The sequence below is a fragment of the Malaclemys terrapin genome, chromosome 12 (assembly GCF_027887155.1).
Source record: "Malaclemys terrapin pileata isolate rMalTer1 chromosome 12, rMalTer1.hap1, whole genome shotgun sequence".
Taxonomy (NCBI): domain Eukaryota; kingdom Metazoa; phylum Chordata; order Testudines; family Emydidae; genus Malaclemys; species Malaclemys terrapin.
Window position 1 is genome coordinate 4,635,599 of NC_071516.1, and position 22,070 is coordinate 4,657,668.

At 52.7% G+C, this 22,070-nt stretch overlaps 1 protein-coding gene across 1 annotated transcript in view; it reads right to left on the reverse strand.

Moving 5' to 3' along the window:
* LOC128846641 (sterile alpha motif domain-containing protein 10-like) overlaps positions 1–21,848 on the reverse strand; it is a 39,325-nt gene extending 17,477 nt beyond the window's left edge. The window contains exons 1-2 of the mRNA XM_054045879.1: positions 20,843–21,848; positions 4,139–4,323 (exon numbers count right to left, since the gene is read on the reverse strand). Coding sequence (XP_053901854.1) covers positions 4,139–4,323; positions 20,843–20,933 — 276 coding nt within the window. The 5' untranslated portion in view covers positions 20,934–21,848. The remainder of the gene's footprint in view (positions 1–4,138; positions 4,324–20,842) is intronic.
* Positions 21,849–22,070: the final 222 nt, after the last annotated feature.

The window sequence follows — 22,070 nt, forward strand, 5'->3', positions numbered from 1 at the left end:
AATCTTCCAGTGAGCTCAAGGGCAGCATGGACAGGAAGGAGATTGTTATGTGCCTGTATGGAGCCTTTCCTCATTAAGGCCAAAATCGGCTTGCGTCCCCACAGTTCACCCCCATTCACACCCCGCTGAACACCTGGTTCTAATGCAGAACACGACTGTTTGCCCACAGATATCAAAGTAACCAGCAATGATGGGAGAAGGAAAACAAAGTGCTTGAGCATAACAATGGCTCTTTAAAACCAAACAAAGAAACAATGCTGAAACCACAGCACCGCTTAACCAAATAACCCACCCACGGGGTAATAGGCACTTAGGAACCCACAATTTCCCCAGATAGGAGCGAGCCCTGCAGAACTCCTGGCGGTTCAGCACGTTTGCACAAATTGGCAAGCTGTCTGAAATCGCCTCTCCCCGTAACTGGCTGAGATTACACCTCGAACGTGACCGCTAAGCCAAACAGATGCAGCCCTGCACCTGGAAACTCTTTCAGAGCATATCATAAAATATTTCCTTTGCTTGCTCCAGATGAGAATCTTTCAACTTTCCTTCCCCCACCCCAGTGATTTTCAGACTGTCTCTGCTGGCCTGGGCAACTGCAGCCCTGAGCAGTAAGGTCACAGCGGGACGCCCTCAAGCTCTAGTGGCGGTCCGGAGAACCAGGCTCTGAGGATGGCACCGAGCCCTACTCAAATGCAGGTTCTCTCTTTTGTTATTTCTGCTCAGCTGGAAGCTCGGCATGAGTCCCCGGGCTCCTGAAGGTGGTAAATGAGGAAGTGTAATGAATCAATGGCTCTTCTTCCAGCTGGCTGAACTAAACTGTCTCTCTGATAAACTCACAGCCATGAATATCAAACACTGGTGTTTCAGGGACTGAGGTAGAGGCTGCCTTAAAGGCTGTTCTACTGGGAAGAGACCAAGGAACCATCTGCAAGTATCTGCCTTTTAATGTCCTCCTTCCACGTGTGAAAGGGCTGCGAGGTCAGGGTTTCGAATACAGTCAAATCGCTTTGCATTAATTCACCCGGCTTTCCTTCATTAGCTTCTCTCGCTTGCAGGGATAACAAAAGTTGAAACCTTTCTCACCTTGAATGCCTGCATTGGGGACGTGGAGTCAGCCAGCAGGGAGAGAAGACAAGCTTCAGAGCAGTTAGGATTAAAAGCCAAGCGGATGCCATGGCCCATTTCTGATGGGACTGCGTGACAGGGGGCAGCAACTTTGCTTCCTAGTCCCCAGTGAACCAGGACTCAACCTCAGCTCCGCTTCCCCCTCCCTTTGCACAGGTGCTCAGGGAAAGGGGTACAAGGATGGCTGCTTGGGACAGAGTTGGGAATGTCAGGGGCGGCACCCACGGCTCATAGGGCAGGGCTGGAGCCCTAGTTGCTGCCTGGTCCTTCTCCGATGGTAGCCACTTAAATTTTCCTCTCTCCTAGCAAGAGACCTCGCTGACCACAGCTGCATTTCTCCACTGAGCCATTGCCCCAGCTGACAGTCTGGGGGTTACCACTACTCAGGCACCCAGAGGTGGATCGCCACAGGGAGGGGGTGAGATCTACTTTGTTTTTCTAATCCCAGAGAAAAACGCCCTCCAGGGAGCATCTCCTGAGGCCACCCTGGGTTCACTGCAGGGACTAAAATAAAAGCACACTTGCTGCAGCCATCAGACCTGTCTCTAGCTCGGTCACTGGGGAGCTCCAGCTGGAAGGGCTGGCGATTTTCTCATCAAGACTCTGTTAATCTCACCCAACGCTTGAGACCTCTGACTGTCCCTGATGAGCAAATTACATTGACATCAGCAGAAAGGAGCCTGCGAGTCCATGGATGCAGAAGTGGGTCCTGAGCAGAGTTTGACAGGATGGGCTCAGCACAGGCGGCAGCAGGGCACAGTTACCTCATGCTGGCCTGCCCGTCCATGGAGACCCAGCCCTGCTGCCCAGGAGGGTGAAATGGGAATTTAATCTCCATGGGTCATCTAGGGCTTATGTACCCAGAGACTCAGCGCGTGGCAAGCTGAGGCTGTGTGAATCTGCTGTGCACAGACTGGCCGGGTGGTCCCTGCTCTTGGGCACTAAATGTCTCCTAGCGCACGTTCACCTACTCCCATGTCAAGCAGCAGCGGGTCAAAGTGCACCAGGGACCTTTTAGCGCGCAACAGCAGGGTCCGCGCAGCCAGTTAGCGTGCTGCACATCCACACCGCTGCTTCCCGTGCACTAAGCCGCCATATGGACAAGCCCTGGACTTCTCTGCCAACACTGCCAAGTGGAAGTGGGCCCCTATTAGTACAAACTGGATTGTGGGCACTTGGCAAACCCAGAGCTTGACTGAAACCCACCAAACTCATTTCACAAAGGGGAGGGGGCCACTGAACTGTCCCCCAGGCACTCCTAGTGTGTACTGAGCACTGGGGAAAGGAAATTAAACGTCAGCTGCCTCCTGGCCAGGAGGAGGCAGGATGAACACACAGTTGGAATGAGATATTGCAAGTTTAAAGCCAGACGCGTGCATTGCATATTTTCTTAGGGTCTGAGTCAAAGTCAATGGCAAGGCTCCCCAGGTCTTCAGTGGTCCTTAAGCACCAAAGGAAGTTACAGCCTGGTTGTAGTTGGTGGGGTTGGTTTTTAATGCTGCAGAATTAAATCAGAGGCCAAGACATTCAGCACAGAGAGACATGGTCTTCTCTCTGCACAGAGTGACGCTGAGCTGGAGGCATGAAGCGAAATGCTTCTGGCACCCTTAACTCAGCCTCTGATGGACAGGAGTTTGTACTGGAAATGAAAGACCTGATGATGCAGAATTGCTGGGGTCAGCACCTTTTACCTCCCTCCTTGGGAACACTCCAGTGATGAGGCAGCACTGACTAGTGCCTTATCATTCATAGCTAGTAATAACGAATACAATGCCCCTGTGGGTTCACCTGCCGACTTCCTTCCCCAACAGGCCAGTCAGGACTGTAGTGAGACCTTTTGCAATGAAAGGACAGCAGGCGCCCCCAGTCCTGGCTGGAGCAAAATGCAGTAGGCTGCCACTTGGTAGCTTCATGGAGAAAGAACGCCGGGGCAGTCACTGCAGAGATGGGGCCAGAACCAACCCCCCGGACTTTGGGGGAGTTTGGTCCAGACTCTGGAGCTCAGCCGCATCTCTGCTGCAGAGATCTAGCGTTACACCCCCATGGCTTCAGTGGCAGGTACTGAATGCCGTGCATAAAGCAGGCTTTAGAGTCAGTCTACACTGCAGTTGGAGGTGTGTGATTGAAACGCTTTAATCTAGCTCGCATGGGTCCTAACAGCAGTGAAGACACGGCAGCAAAGGCCGTACGAGCCGGCCCGGAAGCCTGGGTACATACTTCCATTCCTAGCTTGTGCGGCTGTGTCTTCACTGGTATTTTATCCATGCTAGTTAGACTGAAGCTAGGCTGGGTATGTCTACCTGAGCCGCAATCACACCTCCAATTGCACTAGCGACATACCCTACGGGAACACTGCAGCATGGTGTGTACAACACCGAACCCAGGCCCACTCCAGGTCCCCACGCCTGCTCGGTGCAGGACAGCAGCATGCACTCTGCTGATGAACCCACGTGCCACTGAACCCCAGCGGCAGGTGCAGCCTGTCTAATAAAAGTCCCACTTCTCTTTTCAGCTTCAAAGCCCTGCAAAAAAAGAGAATTAACAATGCTTCCAAGTTCCACTCCCCACCCCTACTCCTTCCACACGGTGGGTTTTTAAAGTCCCCTTTCAATAATCAGCTCTTAAATTCTGCAGGTTATGAACTCATCATGAGAATGTAAAGCAAAATCAGGAGCCTGCTCTTGCGAGGTGCTGAGCTCCGCGGGAGAGACACTCCCCTTAAAGTCAGCGGGTTGGGAGGGTGTTCAGCACATGACAGGGAACAGTCTGGGAGAACAGACCTTCTCTCTCCCTGCTAGGCAGGCAAAAGGAGTGCGAGCTCAGAGATCAGAGCAAGTCAGAGCTTAGGACTGTGACACCTCATGCATTGGCAGGGGGTGGGGATTAGGGGGGACAGCATGTTGGAAATGTGCTGGAAGGGCCCCTCTATCCTAAAGGGCCATTCAGCAGTGCACGTAGACATGGCTAACGCCCCATAAGAGGCGAGGAACGTGCACTCGTGACAGGCTGGTACCTGTGAGCCTTCGGTTCCCGGCTGCTGTAGGAGCTTGACGGTCCTGCCTCCTGCTGACCTCTGACTCCGCCCGTCATGCCAGGTGAGGCTGCTGCCTGTGTTCCGCTGCAGACGGTAGCTGAGGTTTTCGGCCGACACCGTGTGCTCCAGGAGGTTCCGGCAGAAGCTGAAGTGCGCGGCAGCGGCTGGGGAGGAGAACGATTTATATCAGAAAGACAAGAATCATACCCCATGCACCAGCGTCCTCCCACAGCTGCCCAGATTGCCCTATGCGCTGCTGCTCGAGAGGCACAGGACCGAGTCCACGTCCTCCAGTCTTCTTCTCTGCCCCTGAGGCCGAAGGATCTGAGAAGGATGTGGAAGTGCACCACATTGGCAAAGCCTGTGTTGCTTTCCCCTCCGGTGGCTGGTCCTCTAGAGGAGAACAGCCTACTACTGCTACCTGCTCTTAGCTGCGGTGGCAGAAGTCTGTTCTACAAGTCCCAGAGCAACCATGCAGGAGAGGGCTGTTGCTATGGCAGCGCTTGTGGCCAGGAGAAGGGTTTGCTGGGAGGACAGGGAGTATTTTCCAGTAAGAAGCCGGTGAGGCCGTTCTAAAGGAAGAAAGCTTGTCTGTGGGCCGCACAGGGAGCAGAGGCAGCATGTTAGCAAGCCCAGCTCTTCTGAAGGAACAGGAAATCAGCCCCAGTTCTCAGTGACCAGCTTTGGTTGCCAGCAGACAGGGCCGCAGGCGCTTAAATGCACAACGACACCCAATGGGGCCGCAGCCGCTGATGAGGAGCCATGCACTCAGGCTGCAGGACCTCCGCCCGCAAACCCCAGCTCCGTGAGGAAATGGGCTGGCTATGGAGCTGCGTACCAGATGCATTCCCCGGCCCCTCTCCCACTGGCAGGTGGGCCGCTAAGCCCCTCGCTCAGCTGCGCTTTGGTCGGACACAGGTGCTGCATCGGTGCTGAGTCTGGAGGCTTTGACGTGGAGCTGCCCCGAGCCCAGGGCTGGCTAACTGGGTCCCCTGGGCCTGAAACCGCCACACGCACACAGGCAATACCATTACATTTAGTGTCCCAGCAAATTAAGGCTTATTGGAGGGGAGTTTGCCCCAAGCAGCCATGTGACCAGCTAGGACCCATTAACCCTTTAGAAGCTACAGTGCCTTAAACGCGTTGGCACTGGCCTTCTGGTCTGCGGGGCTCCATGCTGTAATGGGGGATGGGGGAAGCACAGAGGAGGCTGAGCAAAGAGCTGCTTCCCTTGCCAGTCCTAGCGGGAGGTGCAGTGTGGAGCTCTGCAGCTGTGGCTTGAGCTTTAGACTGGCCTGGCCTGCCCCACACGTGCCGCTCTCCCGTGTGAGGGGAGGGGACGGAGTGCCCTTTTGCTGTATGGATCCCCTAAAACTTCTCCAGTCCGGGCACTGCCAGCAAAGACGTACCGTACCCTGACGAAATGCCAGAGAGCTCTGCAGTGAGGAGCCCACAGGCCAGGGCTTGCAACGGGGCAGGAGCAGGGTCTCGGACCATTGCTGGGCAATCCTGGTGCATTTTCCAAGGGTATTTGAGCACCAAAAATGCTGAGAAGGCAACATCCCAGGAGCCGCGTGCTGGGAGCGTGATCCGTGGAAACCACGCTCCAGTTCAGAGAGGGGCAGGAAGTAAAAATAGGAGAACAGGAGAGAGAGAGAGAGTGTGCGTGTGTGTGTGTGTGTGTCGTACACCTCTGCTCCCGAAACTGCCAGACAGGGTCTGTATAACCCGGGGTCCCGTGCTCAGTGCTATGAACAGGCCCTTGTTACCTGCGGTTCCCAGAACCAGACTTGAGGAGGGCTGGGGGCCTGGTGGGTAGAGCAGGACGGGCCTGTGTTGTCTGGCTGGCTGCTGGAGGATCATGAGTGCTGGGGGTGCTGCCTCTTGCCACCTCACGCCTGTGAAACCATCCTGTCTGTTCAGATGGCTGCTGTTACCACGGCAACAGATTCTGCAACCTGAGTAACAGTGGGTCTGCGCTGTGGGCATTCCCAGCACTACCCCAGTCCTGCTGCTAACCCCCCCGGCCCCAACCACTTGATGCCAGTCCCCCCAGCCCCTCCCTTCCCACAGCCCAGCCCAGTTTTCCTTCAAAGGAAAACACCTGATGGAGGAACCTGTGCAGAGATTTTGGTAACCGTGTCATGATAGGAGGCCTCAATCGTCTCATCGCTAGCGAGCCAGTGAAAGGCTGTGAGCAGCAGGCCGAAGCCCCTTGGACTGAAGGAGTGGCAGGCGTGGTCTGAGAGTGCACTGGCTGTGGGTACCCCTGTACGGGCTTTACGGGCGTATCGTCTGTGGGTGCTCATGCATGGGGCTGTATGTACCCCAACTCTGGGTGCCTGGTGGATTTGCGTAGCATAGATATTACAATAGCAGAAGGTCGCAATACAAACTGCAAAGGCACAGCCTTCGGGATGCGGTCAAAGCCACGGGCCTCAGTGACTCCGCATGGTCTCTCGTGGTCCCATGGCACTGACTGTTAGTAGGAGGGATATAAAGCTTGATCCTTTGACCAAATGCAGGGCCGCCCGGGGAGGGGCGGGGGAGGCAAGTGGGGCAATTTGCCCCAGGCCCCGGGCCCCACAGGGGCTCCCATGAGAGTTTCCAGGGGCCCCCACAAGAGTTTTTGGCGAGTCTTCGGCGGCAGGTCCTTCAGTGCCGCCAAACACACCCGGAGCAAACGAAGGACTTCTTCCTTTCCGGGTCTTCGGCGGCGAGGGCTTCTTCCGCTCTGGGTCTTCGGAGGCGGGTCCTTCACTCGCTCCGGGACCCACCGCCGAAGTGCCCCGAAGACCCCAGGCCCCCTGAATCCTCTGGGCGGCCCTGGCCAAATGCCAACATGGATTTTTATATTCTACATCCCTGAAACACACACCCTCCCCTCCCCCGCAATTTCCAGTGACGACAGGATTCTTCTGTACACTCTGCCCTAAGCTGTTGTGCAACGTTTCCGTGTATGTGCTACCTCTGAGGAGGCTGCATTTCAGAAGGCAGCGAGGTGATTCCTTAACTGAGGCACTTTGAAATTCTTGGCCGATGGCGCTCTACAAGTGAAACCATTCCTCTTCGTCTTGGCTCAGCCCCTAACTCGTGCTCTTGTTCACAACACCAGGAGACTCTGGGGACGGGAATGAAAAATGCAGCATCAGCTGGGACTTTCCATTGCCAGGCTGGGTCATACCCTGAATGCTGTTTAAATGTCTTCCTGCCCCCACCAGTCCCTTATTTTCTTTTCAAAGAGAAGCGAACAGCCCGCAACCACAATTGCTTACGCCAGCTTGCTCTGATGAAATGAACAGAGCTGCCCGAGCCGTTTGCCCACAGTGCTAGCACCAGCAAAGCTTGCTTTGACACCAATTTTCCAGCCAGCGAGTCCCAAAGGGTCTGATTCACCAATTTGCTACACCAGTTTTATGCAAGTGTGTATGCACTGGGTTGGTCCTCAAATGCTGTAAATTGGGGTAGTTCCGCTGACTTCAAAGGAGCTACATTTTGCCAGTTTCTGTGCGCTGAGTATCTGGCCCATTGCTTCCAAAGTGTCAGACTGGTGCAATGGAGTGGTCAATCCATCCCGTGGAGTTCTCTGATAAAATTCCATCCGCTCCCTCCTATCCCCAGACAATTCAGGGGTCAAGGAGATTTCTTGAGATTATAATGAAGCCCAGCAGATCCTGCCCCTTTCCTCTTCCAAATCCTTATGAGACACCAATCAGAGCATTTACAGAAATGCCTGTGTGTCTGTGAATGTGTGATCACTTACACAGCTCTGAGTACATGCACACATGTGAACTTTGAACAGATGTGGGGGTACACACAGGTTTGAATTCACATCAGGCACATGTGCGTGTGTGTGCATATGTACTGGTAATGTGAGTACATGCACACAAGGGTGTATTTGCATGTGTGGGTGAATAACCACACGTATGTGCGAGCATGCCAGCATCTGCACATGCACGACCATGGTGAGAAAGGAAAGTAATTGTGCTCATTCGGAATTGACCGTTGGGTTGCTCAGAAGCTTGGGCTATTCCATTTGTTCCAATTAAAATGTAAAATTTTCCTTTGGGGGGGAAAGAAAATGAATCCTTCTGTACTAGAGTACTAGAGTCACACGCTCATCTATTCTAGATAAAAGGCGGGAGGCTTGGCATAAGCCACATGGATCCCACAAAGCAGGGACTAAGACAGGGGCGGGCAAACTTTTTGGCCTGAGGGCCGCATCAGGTTTCGTAAATTGTATGGAGGGCCAGTTAGAGGAGGGGATTGTGGCCCGGCCCCCACCTCCTATCTGCCCTTCCCCAGGGACCCCATCTAACCCCCCCTGTTCCCTGACAGCCCCTCTGGGACCCCTGCCCCATCCACACACCCCCGCTCCCTGTCCCCTGACTGCCCCTGGACCCCCGCCGCCCCATCCAACCCCTCCTCTCATTCCTGACGACCCCTGCCACATCCAACCACCCCTTCTCCCTGTCCCCTGACTGCCCCCTGCCACCCCATCCAACCCCCCCCCCGACTGCCCCCGGAACTCCTGCCCCTGACTGCCCCCTGCCACCCCATCCAACCCCCCCCCCTTCCTGACGGGACCCCTGCCCCCATTCAACCCCCTTTTTGCCCCCCCGACCACCATCCACACCCCCTGACCAGCACGCTGAACTCCCCTGCCCTCTATCCAACTTCCCCTGCTCCCTGCCCCCTTACCGCGCTGCCTGGAGCAGGCTGGCGGCGCTACAGCCACGCTGCCCAACTGGAGCCAGCCACGCCGCCACCACCATGCAGCACAGAGCACCAGGTCAGGCCGGGCTCTGTAGCTGCGCTGCCCCAGGAGCTCACAGCCCCGCCGCCCAGAGCATTGCGCCGGCGGTGGAGCGAGCGAGCTGAGGCTGCGGGGGAGGGGGGACAGCAGGGGAGAGGCCGGGGCTAGCCTCCCGGGCCAGGAGCTCGGGGGCCGGGCAGGATGGTCTCGCGGGCCGGTTGTGGCCCGTGGGCTGTCGTTTGCCCATCCCTGGACTAAGATCTCACTGTTTAGACTACAATGAACAATCTGAAGCCACACAAAGAGAAGCGTCTTTCCAAGGATACCTGAGGCACTGTAGGAATGAAAGGGTTCAAGAAAACCATCATTCCTTTGGACGCTAATATCTATAGTTAAGGATCAGGGGGTAGCCGTGTTAGTCTGTATCCACAAAAACAACAAGGAGTCCGGTGGCACCTTAAAGACTAACAGATTTATTTGGGCATCAGCTTTCATGGGTAAAAAGCCTCACTTCTATAGTTGGGATCTCTAGGGGTGATCCCTAACTTGAAAAGAAAAGTCAACCCTTGTGCAACAGGAAACTGAAATCTAAGAAAATGCCACTCACTCAAATGATATGTTGTACAGAACTAAACCTAGCCAAGGAATAGGACGAGGAGGAATGGGATCGCATTCAGCAGAGAGAAATATCAACCGTTTCCCAAGAGTGAGAGCCATTAGGCTGTGGAATGGTCTCCTAAGGGATGAGGTGGAAATGCCATTGTCTGAGACATTTTAATCTGACTTAAGGAACCTTTAGGGAACACACTGTGGAAAGCAATCTTACCTTGGTCCCCAAGGGAGGAACTAAATGACAGCTTGAAAGGACTATAGGTCCCTGAAAGGGAATGTCCTCCTTTCATTAATTTTCAGAAATAAAGAAAAGCCCTTGTCAATTAATAACGACATAAACCAGCTAAGAGAATAAGGGGAAACGGAATGGGAAACTGGTCTGATCTAAGAATGGGCTTGCTAAACGTATCTGCTCTCCTCCATACGCCATGAAGGTTCTGATGGATCATGAGCGGATATGGGATTATTGCTCGGTAAACCACTGCAACAATTCTCTTGTGATTATTTCTTCTTTTAATATAACAAATGGAGCGGAGTCTTTCATGCAAATGCAACTGCATAGCGAAACCTGGTGCTCGGAGGCCGTGTAGGTACTTAGATAGAGAGCTAAGTCAAATCAGTGCAAGGGCCGAGCAATAGAGGCCACCCCACTGCAAAGAGGGTCTGCTGGAGAAGCCAGGCACAGGTAAATACCAAAGGCATCAGTAACTGGGAACAATGAGAAGCCAACAGGACTGTTCTGAAGAAGTGCAGAGGTTCAGACGGAAAGGGCTATTTCATCATTCTGATGCCAGCGCCGTGTAATGTGACTTTGACATCACAGATGGGAGGGGACCTTTTCTTAAATTAGAGGGGAGATGTAAATGCTGACCTCATCCACAGGTTATTAAGCATTATAAGATGGCCGTCACAGAAGTAAAAGCCGCACTGGTGGCTGAACGTTCCAAGCCAGGGTGATAGAGGTTACCAGCCGCCCTCAGAAACACAAGAGCCAATTGACAAGAATTTGGGGTTTTTCCCTTTTTAAAAACAAAAGTATTATATAACAGACATGATGCACCCACAGATGGATTGCTCGGGCTAGAATCATTTGTCTTTATAGACCCTCATTAGGGGGATATTAGATTCTAAAGCCATGCCATGTTTGGCTGCTTACTTCCTTTGCTGATGGGACCGTAATTCTTAGATTCCAAGGGCAGAAGGGACCATGCTGACCATCTGGTCTGATCTCCTGTATAACACAGGCAGATCCTAGAGCAGATCCTTTGGATAAACAGCCGATCTCGATTTAAAAATTGTCAGTGATGGAGAATCCACCAGGACCCTCTGTGTATTGCTCCCGTGGTTAATTACTCTCACCATTAAAAATGTATGCCTCATTTCCAGTCTGAATTTGTCTATCTTCAACTTCCAGGCATTGGATTGTGTTAGGCCTTTCGCTGCTAGATTGAAGAGCCCATTATTAGCTAGCAGCTGGTCCTGCTGTTACCCTGAGGCTGTTGAAGATAGACAGCTCCACTGCAGGACCCCTCCCGTTTAGTTCACGTGCTGTGTAATGACATCCACATACGTACCCACAATGTGTGTGTTATTTACATATATAAAATTGGGTGGGTAAGGAGAAGCTGGCTTCAGCTTTCCCCGCAGCAGGACTAGCGTCCCTTCCCAGAATACTTGCAGCTAGTGTGGCATGTAGTACAGAAGGGGTACGCAGGGGAGCAGGGGTCCTGCTCTGTTAAAGGACTCCTTTAGGGGTCCTGGCCTGAAGCTGAAAGACAGGGACCTGTTTCCAAAGGTCATTATCCTGCATCCATCCCCACAGTATCTGAGGCTCGCACAGGAGCTCAGAGGGTCCTGTGGCACCTTTAAGACTAACAGAAGTATTGGGAGCTCAGGTTGCTGTATTCAAACCTGGTCTGAGACGAGCCCACAGTGTCAGAGAGCAGGCAGCAGATGGGAGAAAGGCAAAAAAATGAAAGCGCTCTGAATAAAGGCAGCGTACGGAGCGCCCTGATGGGTTTATGCTCCAATGGAGAGAGGCAGCAGTTGTATTATCCCAGAGCTCGGAGGCAGTTCTTTAGAAACCTTCTGCTCTCTTCTCCCAACCAGCCCTCGGGTTTCAACTCTCTGGTAAATCAACAGCACTTAGTTCTGCAGCACAGGAGCAAAAGTCAAGGGGTCGCTCAGCAGGGGCCAGAGTCCATTCTTTCTAGAGCAAGAGGGCTCAAGGTACAAGCACATCAGCGAGCCCTAGCTTTTCCTTTCAGGACCCGATGGAAGAGATTTCCTGTCTTTTCATAGTCAAGTACAGAGGCCAAGCTCAGTGGGGCCCTACTCCATGGCTCTCATACACTACAGTAAATACAGTAATAAAGCCACACAGATGAACGCTCAACAGCAGAGCCACAAAACCAAAAGCATCAACTGATTTCCTCCTACAATGACCCTAACGGAACAAATTCAAAAATCAGCCAGGCCTTTGTCTCCTTCTGCACGGACTAGAACCCCCTTTGCTTAGGCTGCCCCTGGGCCCGCTTCTCCAGAGCCAGTGTTTGCAACGACGCCTCTGCCCACCTCCAGACAAACACAAAGAGGCATGACCCCATCCCTTCCTGTTCTCAGACACATCTCCCTGCCGGGGCAAGTCAGCAGAGCTCCACTGACTTCAATGGAGCACCAGCCTTTTACACCAACAGGGAACTGGGTCCTTGCACCGCAGGTTCACCAGACCAGACCCAGCCTTCCCGGGTTGCACCGCGACGGCTCCGTAGTTCGTCGTCGTGGGAGATGGGTGGTCGCCCTGGCTGCGGCCTCAGAAGAGGATGAACGAATGAGAGCGAGCCAGCGCTGGGTGAGTCCCTTCTGCCCTCAGACCTCTGCCATACCTGACTGACTCCTGCTGATCGGCGCTTCAGCCCTCCTGCCAATATGCAGCACTCAGTACCCTCTGCTTTTTCTGCGAGCTGGGCAGCAACCCAGCCAATCAGCAATGCAGAGAGGAGGATTAAGACCCTGGCATTCTTTATACACAGTACTCTCCTGCTCACAGCACAGCCAAAGCTCCCCTCCCCCCCCCCCATGTTATTGTCCTTAGATAATCCCCTCTTCTACCCCCCACCCTCCAACCCCCTCGCTAAGCTCCTTCATTTACATGGCCAGGGAGTGACACAGAAGGACAGAATGTAAACTACTCTGAAAAGGGCTTAACCCGCTACCACTAGATCTAAATATCTGCCTGTCACTTCCTCTGCTCGCCCCTTCTAATCCTGTGTCAAGTGGAGATTATACACGGAGGTGAAAGTTCTCCAAGAGGGGAAGGAGCTTTGTTCGGTGCATCTACGCAGCAGCTCCCCAGTGGAGACAAAGCTGCCAGTGGAAACCCAAATCGACAAATAAAATGGAGGGTGAGGGCCTGTGGAATTCCTGTATGTCACAGTTCAGGGGTCACCAGCTGCCCGCGCTGTTTGGAAAGCGGAACTCATCTGAGAGTTAGGAAAGCAACACTAGCCGCGGGGCTAAACTCCAGGAGATCCAAGTTCTGCTCTTGGCTTGAGCCCAGACTTGCTGAATGCTCCTTATCTCCGTGCCTCCGTTTCCCCAGGTTAGGCTCTTCATTTTACTCCCCTGGGATGCTGTGCATAGAGCTGAATCAGGAATGCTGGGCTGGAACAGTTTTCCATTAGAACAACGCAGTTCCCCCCGAATCGAAGGACTTTGCTAAATCACGTGGATTTCAGAGGAAATTCAGAGGAAAACAAAAGGGGAGGAGGTGAGTTTGATTATGTCCCATTTTGACATAATCCACATTTCAATTTTTCTTTTCCAAATGCCACTGCATTTCCAGTTTTTAAAGAGATCTGCACACAAACAGCTCTTTCGTCAATTTCGCTTCCATGGAGAATTTCAACATGTGTAGGGTTTGTTCCAAATCAGAATGAAATCGAATTCTGAAATCGCAAAATCCTCCTGGGGACGGAATTTCTGTCCTCCGCTTGACTCTCGTGGTGCGGCCTCACTGGTTCGGGCCGCCACGTGCTGGCACCATGGAGCCCGGGGTGGGCGGGGAGCAGGGGGGCTGGAACAATTTGTATATTGGAGGTGCTTGGAGCCATTGAACCAAACTGTAAACCCTGTATATGATGGAAACCACCTCAAGCTAGGGGTGCTATAGCACCGCCAGCCCCCTTAGTTCCAGCATCTATGGTGGGGATTGGCGTAGAGCTGCACCGTCCTGTCCCAGAGGGAGATCGTCTCATTGCAGCACAATGCCTTCAGGAGCCGAGCACCCTCCCGCCACTAAACTGGAGCAGTCCTTGCACTCAGGGGCATACTAGGAGTGACCAGGTGAGCAAAGGTGCATTTCCTCCTCCTAGCCCTGAGCAGGGGCTCATCCAAACTGGGCAGTGAGAGGCTGGGATGGAAGGCGCTACAGAAACGCAGAGTATTAATTGTCATTTTTACTCACTGCTTGTGAGACTTTGGCTCCTTTACTTAGCAGGCATGTACGAAACACACAGAGAGAAAAAGGTAGGATAATCTTCTCAGCTTTCTGCCTCCCTCGCCTGTATTAACGGAGCTCATCCCGACTCCCCAACAACCCAGCACATCTCTTTACAGAGCATTTCTCATCCCCAAAGCACCGGGTCAAGGCTTGGACCCGTGGGCAGAGCCTGAGGCTGTCTACACTCGGAGCACTTTGCTGGGATGGGATCACAGGCATACTGCACCAGCAAAGTGCTCCTAGTGTGGACCCAGCTATACTGGCCAAGCCATGCTTTTACTGGTATTGCTAATTCCAGTATAACTGTGTCAACATGAGGGGTTTCTGCCGGGGGGGTGGAGGGTGGGGGAGAAGGAGTGTCACACCTCTTCACACCCCTGAGCGACCAGCTATGCCAGCAGAAGTCGGTAGTGTAGACACAGCCTGTCAGGGACCCTCAGCCAGGAGACTTCAGCTGGGTTCAGAGGGATGTAACCTTTCTCCTCCACCAACCCAGTGCCATGGGACACTCACATCCCCTGTGCTCCCCCACATCCAGGGGAGTCACCAGATCACTTGCTGGGCCTGTGCCGCTCCCATTCTCACCCCAAATCCCTCTGCCCGCAGCCTTCTCCACAGCAGTCAGAGGCCAAGTTCTTCACTCACATATGGCATGGGGGGGGGGGGGAAGAAAGTTCTCCTACCCTGTATGGGCCTTCTGCAGCCTGGCCACACACCCTGCTTTGGGGGCCACCTACATACCCAGGATCCTCCCCTAGCCCCCTCACCCCTGTAAGGCAGGCAAATATCATTAGCTCCACTTCACAGATAAAATGAGGTGTCCAAGGCCATAGACACAGGGAGTTCATGTCAGAAATGGAGTGACAGGTCAGGAGTTCTTGTCTCCTATGCATCTCCACTTACCCACATGTACTTGACACTTACCTCACCTGGTCTATTCGTCCTATACAATCTCACTATCCTGCCTTACCCCTCTTAAAATGCTATTTGGCTTCAGCTATGTTCTTCCAAGCCTACCTCTTTCCCACCATACTTCCTTTCCTAAAAAAAAATACTCATGATCTGTTCCTTTGCCGCAGCTCGCCTCAGAGCAGGGGATCCCTCCTCGCTTTATGGGGTTCTTGCCATTTCAAAACATCTCTGCTGGGGTCAGTCAACCAATCATTTGCCTACAGTGAAACTCGGCAATAAAAAAAAAAAACTTGTAAATTATTCTCTTTGATTTATTGTCTTTTTGTAATCATAATAATACTTAGAACTTCTAGAGCGGCTTCCAGCCAAAGATTGCAAAACACTTGACTAACATTAATTAAATATTGCAATACCTTTGGGAGCTAAATACAAAGAGGGAAGCTGAAGCAGCAAGATTAAGTAATTTTCCTAGGGTCTCACAGCAATTCAGGAGCAGAGGTGGGAATAGAACCCAGGACACCTCCTGACTTCCAGTCCTCTGCTCTAAGGGATAAAGCTCACTCCCCTTAAACAGCTAGATGTGAGCAAATAACTGATTTTTCAGTTTGGGGCCAAACCAAAAAAATCTGGGGTGGGGGGTGGGGGAGAAACCATTTCAGGTTGAACAAAATGTTTTGTTTAACCCAAAGTGAAGTTTTGGTTTCAGATTATTTCTGGGTGTCTTTCTTTCTTTCTTAATTTAGCTAAGTTTTGAAACAAGATGCTCTTTTGAAACAAAAAAGTCAACGTGAAACATTTTGAAAAGAAAAATCAAAAGGTTTCATTTCCAAATGAACTTTTGACAAATAAAAAAACCTTCCCATTTTTTTCCTGCATGAAACTACAGTATTTGTCAAATTTGATCCAAATTCATGAATAGTTTTGGTGACCCGAAAAATGCCTTTTTCAGTAAATTTACTATTCTCCAAAAATTCACCCAGCTCTACCCAGGAGTCCTGAATTCCAGTTCTGACCTGCCCGCCCCCCCACCCTCCCCAAGTCTAATTACTAGACAACACTCCCTCCTTTAGAGTAGGTTTCATTGGATTTCTAGACCTCACTGGTTCTTGTACCCTCTTGCTGCAATTCCCCCTACCAGGCCAAGCTGCCATGCTTAGCAGCAGTACATGTCGAACCAGGAAGAGAAAGGGTTATTTTTTAATCAACCTGGTTCATTCCATCCCTGTAGCATTTCAGCCTCCACCAGCAGTGACTGGAGATGAGCCTGTCCTAAATCTTCCTGGGAGATAGTTTTTTGTCCCCAGACTTCACCTAACAGGTTAGCATGCGTGCTCTGAACAGAAAGACACTGGCTGATCCCCCCGCTGCGTTTTCTCTCATTGCACTTTGTTGTATTTCAGTGCCTCTCCCCTAATGCTGGAAAGGCCAGAGAGACAGAACAAGGCTAACCTGCTGCATGGAAACCCATAGCAGCTGTTGCTTTCTGTGATGGGTGATAGAAACATAGGCATTGCATATAAATTCACAGCCTAGGGAGCTTCTTAATTGTGCATGCATCTTGGTTGGGTTCAGAATGGGTGAGAGTCTGGCTAGAAAAAGGTTGGGAGCTGCCATTCAGAACAGCACAGGAAGATGGAGTTTACTCAACTCACTTTCAAAATACACAGCGGCTTCAATTTTCCCCCCCAAGTCACTTTTAGCAATAGCTACGTCTTGATGAAAAATAGATGTTACACGAGCTCAGTGCAACAACCGCTATGACTGGGCAGGGAAGGAGAGGAAAATGTATGATTTCTGAATCCTCCACAACAGATCCCACTGTTCAGTCCAGGACCTGAAAACACTGAATGGGACAGACAGTCAGTGGCAGTGTCTCAGGGTAGGGGCTGCCTAGTGTTTTGAGTCGGATGCAGTTTGACCGCTACCTGCTGCTATAAATTTGCTTAGAACAGACTTGATATGTCAGTTTTGCCAATCCACTTGCAGATGTTACCAACCATCCCCTGAGAGAGAAATTTCAAGCAGCCAAATTCATATCAAAAGCATACAAATTAGGAGCAAGATTCCCATCCCCTGGCAAAGAGGAAGGATTGCCCAGTGGTTAGCCCACTAGCCTAGGACCCAAGGATACGTCCACAGTGCAATAAAACACCTGAAACTGGCCCACATCAGCGGACTCAGGTTTGCAGGGCTCAGCTATAAAATCGCATGTAGACCTCCAGGCTTGGGCTAGCGCCCGGCCTCTGCAACCCTGCAAAGGGAGCGGTCCCAGAGCCCAGGCTCCTGCCTGAGCCTAGACATCTCTACAGCAATTTTATAGTCCTGCAGCTGAAGCCCAGTCAGCTGACACAGGCCAGCCACAGGTGTTTAATTGCAGTGTAGACATATCCGGAGAGTCCCAGGTTCAGTTCCCTGCTATGCCACAGATTTCCTGTGTGACCTCAGGCAAATCATTTAACCTCAGGCTATAAAATGGTCTTATCTGCCTGACCTCCCAGGGCTGTTGTGAGGATAACTACTTGAAAGCTTAGAGGCGCTCAGATACTATGGGAATAGGGGCCTGTTAAGTGCAAAATAAAAATGGCAGATCTCTGTAGGGCTCCAGCTCTCCCTCCCTGTGCAGATCTAGAAAAGCAGAACATTAGCACACCAGTTAGAGAGGTGAATTGCTCCATTTAAAATGTGGGAGTGATTTTGCTGTTCATGAAAAGGAAGAGGTAATACCCGGAGAAAGGCAGATAATTCCTAAACGTACTGCAGCCCTGCTATTCCACACCCAGTGTGCCTCAGTCTTCACCTGCAACACTCCCGCTATTCCAATCTTCCCTTCACCGCCGGAGATAGCCCCTTTGATGCACCTGTTTCCTCTCTCAATTGCCAATCCTTCTGAACCGTGCCAGACTTCAAGGGGGTTTACACAGTGGGACAAACGTCAATAGGGGGCCTAAATATGGGGCCATAAAACTTATTTCAGAGTCTCTTATTTAAAAAAAAAAAAAAAAAAAAACCCAAAGCAAATAATTCAAACTCCTACAAAACACAAAGGCACTGCCTTTGCATCTACTTTGTGTGCACAGTTACTGCAGCTGTGTGCAGTAAAACGTGCACATGCAAGTTAGGAGTGCACAAATGTCTCTTTCACACACAATTCTGGGAAATCTGGGCCCCAAAATCTTGAACTTCCTCAGAGAAGAAGGCTGGGTCCAGTGGTCAGCGTGCTAGGCAGGCTATGGGAGACCTGGGATGAGTTCCTGCTACGCCACACCATCCTCTATGACTTTGGGCAAATCACTTAGTCTCTTGGTGCCTCAGTTCCCCATCTGTAAGATGGGGATAATAGCACTTTCATCTCATTGGGTGCTGTGAGGAGTAAAGACTGTGATGTGCACAGATACTATGGAGATGGGGCTCACATAAGTACCTACAATAGATTAGCATTTCTGCTACTGGGTATAAACTTCCTACAGTGCCTTAGAGAAGTGTGCGTTATGATGAACAAAAACCATTTGTCATTTTGCTGCATTTCCAACATCCCCATGGGAAAGAGACATTTAGCACCTAATGGTGCAAGAAACTAGCCTGCAATCAAGAAGATGGATTTGTGGTTCAGATTAACTAGAGGCCCGTTGCATTTCCTTCATTGCTTGCAGCAGGAAAAGAAAAAACAGTTCAGGTTCTTCTGGGGCTTCTTAGGACTGGTGAATAAATCACATCATTCACTCATGGAATGGGTCCCTAGAGGTCATGCCTCGCCTTTGACACCTTCACCATGTGAACCACAAAATAAATTGGCCTTCATGTTATTTTACTTTTCCCCTTCAGCTGATCTTAAAATGCTGTAAAGGATGGAGAATTCCACTCGACCCTCTGGGAAAGATTCCTGGGCACTGGGGCGTGAGTGACGTGGCTCCCCTGAGAAGAGTGGTTCTTAGCACATCGGATCATTGACCCTTCAAATTATGACATGGCCTTCCCACCCCCAGCCCAAGCTTCAATGCGACATATGGCTCATATTCCACCCTCCGTTGTATCCAGAGATCCCCATTGGCTTCAGTGAAATTACATGCCTTTAAAGGGACGGCTTGACACCAAAGAACCAATTCATTTCAATTGTCAGTGAAGTTACACTATGGCCCCATTTGGCCCATTAAGTGTGTATCAGGGCCTTGGATTATGCTAAACCAATATTCCATACTGTCTTCATCTAAAGCTCTCTCATTGAATATTTACATTGTCAATATCATTTTGTTATTTTAAAGTTAATTTACATTGAGAGATCAGGTCGATGCCTTTTCCTGCTATTTCATCTGAGGGAGAAGAAAGAAGAGAGAAAAGAAAACAAACCGTACCTGCTTTATTCTGTTTCCTGCACTGAATTCCTGATTTTGATTTGAAAATTAAAGCTAGGGCCAGGTGATATGCAAGGAGTGACAAGGACAAAAGAGAATGGGCCTGTTCCTATAAGTGAGTGCTCGCTGACATGAGGGCAATCGGGCCGAAAGTTAGTGCTAAAATAGAGCTGCTTGATTTAGCTGCAAATTTCAGAAGATTTCCCCCCAGGCCAGAAATAGAAGGCACCCAGCGAGTCTGCGGGCATACCAAGGGGAGATAGGCACTACCCGCATGAGTTGCCTGTACTGGTTTTGAGTGACAATGTATTCGTAAATATCTGGGACAGATAATATTTCAAAGGCCCTGACAGTTAGACAGGAACATTGGTGTTTCCTTCCACCCAGAACAAGGCTAAAGAAAATCTAGTCACCAAGGGTCACATGTGGCCAGGCACTCAGGACCATGGGAGCTGCTAATGTTCAGTACGTGTCAGGATTTAGCTCAGAGTTCTTGTTCCTGCCTTGCCTGAAGTCAATGATTAGGCTGCTGCATTAGGGAGGTCTGATCTAGACTCTGGATCAAAGTCTTTTGAAAGAACAGCGTTTGTCCGCTGGGTTTGGGTGGAGTCCCAAATAATGCCTGGCACTTACAGGGGACCTTTCATCTGAGGATTTCAAAGCACTTTACAAACACCCTGGGAGGGAGGGAAGTATCATTACAGAGGGGTGAATTGTCTTAGGGATGCCCAGCCAGGGTCAGTTGCAGAGATGGGGACAGAAGGTGGAAGATGCCCTGGAACAGCCAGACGTGCCCAGACAAAGGAGAGCAGATGGTTAGCTAAAGCGGCCACATTCCCCTCGGGGCTGTTCACCGGAGGCAAACTTTTAGTACAGGGCGTAGGGCAGCTCCTGGGAACTGCACCGCCTGGATGTGATCGATGGGAGAGCGGAGCCGGGGGGAGCCAGAGACCACAGTGCATGGAAACCGGCCCCTGGGGCTGTCCGCTGCACCGAGGCGAGACAATTGCTTCGCTCATCGGCCTTCTACCCCCAGGCGATTGACGTCTCCTCCTCCCCGGGTTCATATCGCTCCAGCGAACACGCTCGTCTCCACCTGACCCCCCCTCACCCCGAGGGGTCCAGCCCACGAACAAAGCGGGGTCCGGCACCCTAACCCCTGAGCTAAGCCGCAGCCCCTCCCTAGCACTCACCTCCCTGCTCAGCAAACGGGCCAGGAGCCCACCTGCTTCCACCGCCCGCCCCGTCTCATCCTGCGCCCCCATTCCGTCTTGCAAACTCAGGACCGCCTGGAAGGGGCTCAAGACACCCGCCCCGCTGGGGCGCTGCAGCACAGGGGACCGATGCCTGCAAGTTCTGGAGGCTCAGATAAAGGGGTGTGGGGGGGGGGGACCCAGGTTGAAAGCTTGCGAACCTCCCTCCACCTGGTGCATCCCACGGAGAGCCAGAGCCAGCCCGGGGTCTGCCACCCCCCTCCCCCAGCAAGCGGCGTGTGTGGCTTGGGGAGAAAGCAAGAGCATCCCCGCCTCGACCCAGCGCCCCCCGCCCTTTACCTTCCATCTCTTTCGGGTCGCCGCAGTTCATTTTCAGAGCCCCATCTCGGCCTCTCGGGGGGCTGAGCTTGGCTCGCAGGTCGGTGAACATCAGGCGCTTGGCTCCTCGCGGGAGGAGGAGAACCGTGCTGGGGAAGGACCTAGCCACCTAGCCCGACTCCTCCGGCTCGGCTGCCCCAAGTCCAGCCCCGGCCGCCTCCCCCTGGGCGTGTGTGCATCCAGCCAGGCGCTTGCTTCTCTTCTGCCTGTCCCTGCCCCCGGGGGATCCCACTTCGGGCACTACGAATCCGCCTGCCCAGCCCCGACCGCTGCCCGGCTGCCCGGCCTGTGTGTCCCCGGGCTGAGAGCCCCCCGACGCGGCTGGCTGGAGGGAGGCTGCCCAGGCGCCCGCATCCCAGCAAGGTCACCAGCCCAGCCCCGCCAGAGCGATGTCCCCGCCGCCCCCGGCCCCGTCTCCTTGGCCGATCCGGCTCGGGAAGGAGCCTGGCGGCGAGAGCCCGTCAGTCCTTCCGCGCCCGCTGCCCCATGTGCGCCAGCGGCGCAGAGTCCCCAGGCAGCCGCCCTCCCTCGGCGCTCGCCAGTCCGTCAACAGCTGGTCGCAGGATCCGCGGGCTCCGGGGGCCGCCCGGCCGGGTCTTCCTCCCGCTCGGGCGCCGGGGTTCTCTGCTCCGGGGTCCGCCCAGCGCCCCGGGGTGGAGGGGATCGAGGGAGCGGTGCAGTGGTCACCCCCAGGCCCGCTGCGTCTGGCGGATCTCCTTTGCGGCTGTGCGCTCCCTTCCCTCGCGCGCCCTGCGGGGCGCTGGTAGGTTTCACTCGGCCACATGTGCCGCCGCCGCCGCGGCTGGTTTCATCCTGGCTCTGAGCTTGATCCAGACAGACGAGGGGAAGCTGTTCCGTTTCCAGCTGATTAGCCCCCTCTCGTGCGCCGCTTTCTCCGACTGACCCCCTCAGGGCACCAGCGGCAGGTATGCTCCGGGCTCCCCGGCATTATGCCCCCGGAGCAGGGAAGAGACACACCCACTTCCCTTCCACACACGATTTCACCTGGGCTGGGAGGCGCCGCTTTGAAGGGCAGGACCTTGGCGGTAGCGTCGAGCGAGGGGATGGTCTGAAAAGGCCATCCGCTAATTTGCATATCATTAGGGAAGCCCGGTCAGTTAACCATCAAGGAGTGCTTGGCCAGGGGGGCGTGCCCAAATGACTGCGAGAGAGGCAGATAGGGAGATAT